This window comes from Leptonychotes weddellii, chromosome 5 (assembly GCF_054177405.1).
Source record: "Leptonychotes weddellii isolate Sample4059 chromosome 5, ASM5417740v2, whole genome shotgun sequence".
Lineage (NCBI taxonomy): Eukaryota > Metazoa > Chordata > Mammalia > Carnivora > Phocidae > Leptonychotes > Leptonychotes weddellii.
Window position 1 is genome coordinate 107,562,285 of NC_138373.1, and position 6,724 is coordinate 107,569,008.

The following is a 6,724-nucleotide window of genomic DNA, read 5'->3' on the forward strand; positions in this document are numbered from 1 at the left end:
AAACTAAAGACTTTGTAGAAGGAGCAGGAGCTCCAGTAGATGGCAGCAGCAGCTCCCCCTGCTCTAGAAGCCTCAAAAAGTCAGAGGCAGGCTCCCCTTCCAACCTCCCACACGACCTATTTGTATATACAGGTGAAGACACTCTTGAACTGAGTGTCCATAAGGTGTATAACACCTATATACATCCTGTCTTTTCTGCTTATCTTCAAGGAGTACACACCCAACAGGAGTTTAGAACACCACTTCAAATAGTCTCCTGAGAACAACTTGGACCCAAAAGTTCATTTAATTATCATCTTCCAAATAACATGACAGCACATAATTAAACATTCATCACTTAATGTGTCCTGAGGATTTAAAATTCATTATTGGTATCAGTCGAGGCTGGAAGTACAGCTGGAACAGTGGCAGATTGTCTCTACAAACTCTAGAAGGAGGGGCGAGGAATGACAACTCACATGCAAAGGATAATGGAAAGAAAAGCAGCCAGTACAGAGATCTCGCAAATTGTAAGAGGAAAGACAGTAGAAAAGCAGGCAGACAGAGAACAAAATATTTCAGAGAGCTGTCTGATTTTAATTTGTCCCTTTATGTTGTTGCTGTTTTAATCTTTTAAGAAGAAAAGGCCTAGATGAATTCCTGTCAGGAGAAATGATGCTTCAACTTTCTAAACCCTCAAAAATGTTGCCGCCGGGGCGCCTGGGTGGCTCAGTCGTTAAGCGTCTGCCTTCGGCTCAGGTCATGATCCCAGGGTCCTGGGATTGAGTCCCGCATCGGGCTCCCTGCTCTGCAGGAAGCCTCCTTCTCCCTCTCCCACTCCCCTCACTTGTGTTCCCTCTCTCGCTGTGTCTCTCTGTCAAATAAATAAAATCTTAAAAAAAAAAAATGTTGCCGCCACTGCTTTTTAAACTAACTTACTATGGTTAGTCTATCTCCTAAGCATGTAAGAATGACCAGTCTAACCCTTGGGCATGAAGGAAAGGATTTACATAATTTGGGTCTGGGTAACAGAGGACACTAGCAGTGACCACAGAGAAGAGAAGGACCGGAACACAGGTAAACCAGAGGAGGCTCAGAGTATGAGCTGCCTGGGTACCAAATAGGAGCCCTGGAGGAAGCTACCTACTGCCATCATATCTGCACTGCACTATGAATTTGGATGGAAAACAACATGGCAACCAAAGAGTGAAATTCCTCTCACTCACTTACCAAGTGGCAAGTTCAGAGATTATTTCTGACCCAGAAAATGCTGACTTTTAACACAACCAGGATATGAATTTAACACCATGTGTAAAGCCAGGCAGCTGAAGTTTTAAGAATTTATTGTATGAGCCATATTATGACTTGTTAAATATGTGTTTGTATACAGTTCATTTTTTGATATTTAAAAAATATCAAATGTAGCAAGGTCCAAATGGATTAGGAAATTACTATCTTCTCTAAACTTCACTAGGGACTCTATGACAAAAAGGGAAGGAGATAGTTCTTGAAAGCTGAAAATTGGGCTTTTAGGGAGAATCAAGTGACTGGCTTCTTACAGATTCCCAATGCCAACTATGATGACATTTCTATTCAGGTATAATGAGTGTGCATATGATGCACTTCTAATCCTTACCTGTGTCTCCTGACGCAAACCAGTATCTTCGCTCTCTTTCTCAGTTTCTTCCTTACTTGGAGTCTTAGATATAAACTTGTTTTTATTTACAGATTCTTCCACCAGTTTTTTTTCTGATTCTTTCATTATTTCCAGGGTCTCTTGAGTAGTGTTACTGTTAGACATCTTTTTCAAAATAATACAGTAGCCTCTACGGACTCCTAAAGAAACATCAAATGCATTAAACAGGAGTTTATTTATCCATACTTCACATACACACAAGACTTGCATTTCACACACTAGTCTGCAGCAGCCACCCTGTAACGTACAGAAGGGTCCCTGGATAAATGCTGACCCAGGATTGACTGACTGATTGATTTCTTTTTTTTTAAAGCTTTATTGAGGTAGTGGCACCTGGCTGGCTCAGTCAGTGGAGTGTGCGACTCTTGATCTTGGGGTTGTGAGTTCAAGCCCCATGTTGGGTGTAGAGATTACTTAAAAATAAAATATTTTAAAAAAAACAAAAAAATAATAGGGGTGCCTGGGTGGCTCAGTCGTTGAGCGTCTGCCTTCGGCTCAGGTCATGATCCCAGGGTCCTGGGATCGAGCCCTGCATCGGGCTCCATGTTCCGCGGGAAGCCTGCTTCTCCCTCTCCCACTCCGCCCTTGTGGTTCCCTCTCTGTGTCTCTCTCTGTTAAATAAAGAAATAAAATCTTTAAAAAAATAATAAAAGCTTTATTGAGGTAAAGCTGACATACAATAAATTGCATATATTTAAAATGTACAATTTGATGAATTATGAAACATGCACACACCTGTGAAACCATCATCACAATCAAGATAGTGAGCACATTCATCACCCCAAAAGTTTCCTCCTGCTCCTTTGTAAGCCCTTCCTCCCCTCTCCACCATCCCAACCTACCACTGATCTGCTTTCTGTCACTACAGATTAGTTCGCATTCGCTAGCATTTTACATCATACATATCTGGATTCTTGGTAATTATTTTGAGATTCACCAGGATCCAGTTCTAAAGCAATGTAGTATGAGTCCTCTTAGCACTTTATTTGCCCTCCCTCATTCCCTACAGAAATTTGCTTACATTTTCAGCTTGAGCACCAGACTCTCTCCAGAAAGAAGTATATTATAAAGCTCTATTCACCACCAGAGAGGACCACTCTCCTTTCCCAAGGGAGAACTTCCACAGCTACCACAAACCACAACAATGTTACCAACTTTAAGTGTCTCCCCCATCAAAAGGCAACAAAATCAGATGATGGTTATGAACTCTTAAATTCTTTCCTTTATCTTAAGCAATGAAAAAGTAAGAGAACTTGGCAGTCAGCTATCCTTCAGAAAGACGGGGTCTCTCCCTGAAGGAAAAGAGAATCTTTGCTTTGTTATTCACTATTTGGGTTCAGTCACTCTACTGCCTCCCAATGAGACAGTACTCCAGGGGTAGCCAGCCCTTTATCACTTACTCTGGATACCTGGAAAATCCTGTAATGAAGTGAACACAGTACTTCAAGCACACACTCAGAAACAGAAGTTTGTAGAGGTTTTCCTTCCATAGATTACAGACTGTCCTTCAATCCTGAATACTTCTCTTTCCCTCCTTTACAAAGACCAGAAACCCTCCCGGACATCATATTTATTTCATGTGGCCCTAGAAACTGAGCCAAACAAACAAACAAATAGCAATGATTCAAGAAAACTGTCCCACCAGCCATTTTTTCCTCCTTCAAATCAGTTTAAACTATAAGACCCTGAAGGCTCCTTAAGAAGCACAGTAATCTCATCCTAGCATAAATTAGATAGTCTATAAGATTATTGCTTTGTTCACCTGGTCCTGACTTGTGCAGCTGCCTAGACACTTAGTTTGCATAGCGCTAGATAAAGGCCCTTTAAAAGACCAGAGTCATTCATATAATCATAGTCATACACTTGAATTTAAGATGACAAATACTGGAAGAAACTGACTACACAAGAAAATGGCCAATATTCTATTTTTTAATTAACTGGATCCAGTACCTAGAGGATTTTATAAAAGAGTTATAACCTATGGAGCTTTATGAATCTTTGGCTGTACATGGAGACTGCATATACACATATATTTATTTTTTCTCCCATAGGTAAATCAAGCACCCATTCTCCTCAGTTTGAAGTGTAATAAAACTCAGCACATGTCTTTTCCATATCTCTTAGCTGGGAAACATCAATAGAGATCAGAATTGTAAGGGTTCTTAAATATGCCTTCATGCAATCCCACCTCCCCCCGCCACCATCTCCCCACATCAGAACTCCATTCTGGAACTTCCTCAGAGGGGCCTGCAAGCCTCTCCTAGAAAACTCCTGGCAAGGGATCATCCCACTATTTTTTAAATAGTCTTATTACTACAGAGTTGCTCCCTATAATAAGCTATGTACTGTTTCAATCTTGATGCTAAATCTGCTGTCGAGTCACACAAAATTAAGTTTACCACATAATAGACCTTCAGTATTTTTCTTTTTCAGGCTTAAATACCCTCAAACAAATTTCTCTGTCAGAAAGAGAATGTGAGGGCTGGCAAAAGGGGAAATTGGATGAAGGTGGTCAAAAAGGTACCAGCTTCTAGTTAGAAGACAAATAAGTACTGGGGATGCAATGTACAACATGATGACTATACTTAATGCTGCTGTATGGTATATTTGAAAGTTGCTAAGAGAGTAGATCCTAAAAGTTCTCATCCCAAGGAGAAAAATTTTTTGTAGCTATATAAGGAGATAAATGCTAACTAAACTTATTGTGGTAATCATTTTCTTTTTTAAAATTTTATTTATTTATTTATTTATTTACCTACTTACTTATTTATTTGTCAGAGCAAGAGACACAGAGAGAGAGAACACAAGCAGGAGGAGCAGCAGGCAGAGGGAGAACAAAGCAGGCTCCCCGCTGAGCAGGGAGCCCAATGTGAGACCCGATCACAGGCACCTAGGATCATGACCTGAGCTGAAGGCAGACGCTTAACTGACTGAGTCACCCAGGCGTCCCTGTGGTAATCATTTTCAGTATATATGTATGTCAAGTCATTATGTAGTACACCTTACACTTACACAGAGCTATATATTAATTATATCTCAATTAAAAAAAGGGAAAAAAATAAAAAAAATTTAAAAAGGGGGAAGGTGACATGGAAAAATATAAAGCAGCTGGGTGTTTCTTTTTCCAACAATTACTTCTTCAAATATTTCTTCAAATCAGAATGACAACTTTGCAGCTCCTTTTCACACATTAGTCAGAAAAGGCTCAACTATCTGGATACCTAGACTAATTTCACAGTGTCTAAACACTGTTTCTCAGCCAAAGCACTAAGGGAAAAATTAAACAAAAAAAGGTCTTTCATAACAGCCCCACCTATGGAATACGGTCACATATTCCAACTGCAGTTTTAAGGAGCTACATGGTTTCCTTCATTCACTGAGAAACAGAAAAACTTGAGCTTTAGATTCTTAAAAACCCTCAGAAAACAGACAGTGATTAATGATGCATCCACTTTTAAGAATTTTGACAGGCATTTCCACTGACAGACTACCAGCCTCTTAAAGGCTGTGTAAAATAAAGTAATTCTTACTCCAAGGAAAATGCAATAGCAGAGAAAAAGTTACTCTAGCACACTACCCAAATCTCCCCTTTCTTCCACACATAACAATCTAGCCCAGATTTTCTTTTGGTGTTTGCCTTCGTCAAAGGAACACATGATCAGGGAAAGTGACCCTATTCCTGAGTCCTAGAAGGTGGATCCTAATTAGCTAGATCAATCATGGTAATTCTCTTTCCTTTTTGTGACTGATTTAGGAAGGGACAAGCGACTCAGTCATCACCAGTGAAATATGAGAGGACTTTGCGACGTGAATAGCTTCAAAGAAAGGGTATTCATTCTATTAAAAAAAAAAAAAGTGGGGTGCCTGGGTGGCTCAGTTGTTAAGCGTCTGCCTTTGGCTCAGGTCATGATCCCAGGGTCCTGGGATCGAGCCTTGCACCGGGCTCCCTGCTCGGCTGGGAGCCTGCTTCTCCCTTTCCCGCTCCCCATGCTTGTGTTCCCTCTCTAGCTGTCTCTCTGTGTCAAATAAATAAATAAAATCTTTAAAAAAAAAAAAAGCCACTAGGAAAAAAATGGTTGTTATTTTTTGCTGAAGGTAGTCTTGTGTACAGATGATGCCTGGATTGCAATATTCTATCAACTCATGGAGGATGGTGGAGCAGAGAAAATAAGCCTGGATCCTTGATGCTATGAGGCAGACTGAATTAGTCAACCTGGATCCTCCTAGCTCTGTACCTCTTGATATGTGAGGTCATAAATCCTATTATCATTTAAGCCATTTTGAGTTTACTGGTCCTCCTAGCCAAAAACAACCTGAGATAATCAGAAAGGGTATGTGAAGAGAGGGACTATCTGGACCAGACAGACAAGCCTAGCTTTAGAAGTAGAAATAACTGACAGAGAGTGAGATGATATCAGCTAAAATTTTTGGAGTACTTACACTGTGTCAGGCACTATCCTGAAGTGTTTTATGTATCTCATTTAATCTTACATCAATTGTAGATATATATTTTATTATAATCACTATTTTATAGATAAGTAAGCTGGGGTACAGAGCAATTAAATAATTTCAGGTCATACAACTGGTACATGGCAGAGCAGAACTCAAAGCCAGGAAATATGGCTCTAGCACTTGCTTTATTAACTTTTATGCAATACTTCCACTAATTAAGGGGACAGATGTTCAAAGACTAGGCAGAAAATGGACAGTCTACCAAAGATACAAAGGAATCATGGAATTCATAATTGGAAGGGGACTCAGAAGCTTTCTCATTTAGCTTCATCCTTCTATATCCATAGTCCTCCTCAATCAGGTTCTTGAATCATCATTAACTCTAAAAAATGATTGTCCTGGGCGCCTGGGTGGCTCAGTTGGTTAAGCGACTGCCTTCGGCTCAGGTCATGATCCTGGAGTCCCGGGATCGAGTCCCGCATCGGGCTCCCTGCTCGGCAGGGAGTCTGCTTCTCCCTCTGACCCTCCTCCCTCTCATGCTCTCTGTATCTCATTCTCTCTGTCTCAAATAAATAAATAAAATCTTTAAAAAAAAAA

The 6,724-nt window shown here is 40.3% G+C and overlaps 1 protein-coding gene across 37 annotated transcripts in view; it reads right to left on the reverse strand.

The window, feature by feature from the left end:
• R3HDM2 (R3H domain containing 2) overlaps positions 1-6,724 on the reverse strand; it is a 162,806-nt gene that overhangs the window by 43,758 nt on the left and 112,324 nt on the right. For all 37 annotated transcript variants that reach the window (XR_014145730.1, XR_014145729.1, XR_014145732.1 and 34 more), the window contains one exon: positions 1,616-1,815. Coding sequence is in view for 34 of the 37 variants with exons in the window: in XM_081821912.1 (XP_081678038.1) it covers positions 1,616-1,815 (200 nt within the window). In the remaining 3 variants the exon portion in view is untranslated. Of the gene's footprint in view, positions 1-1,615; positions 1,816-6,724 lie in introns of those variants that run through there.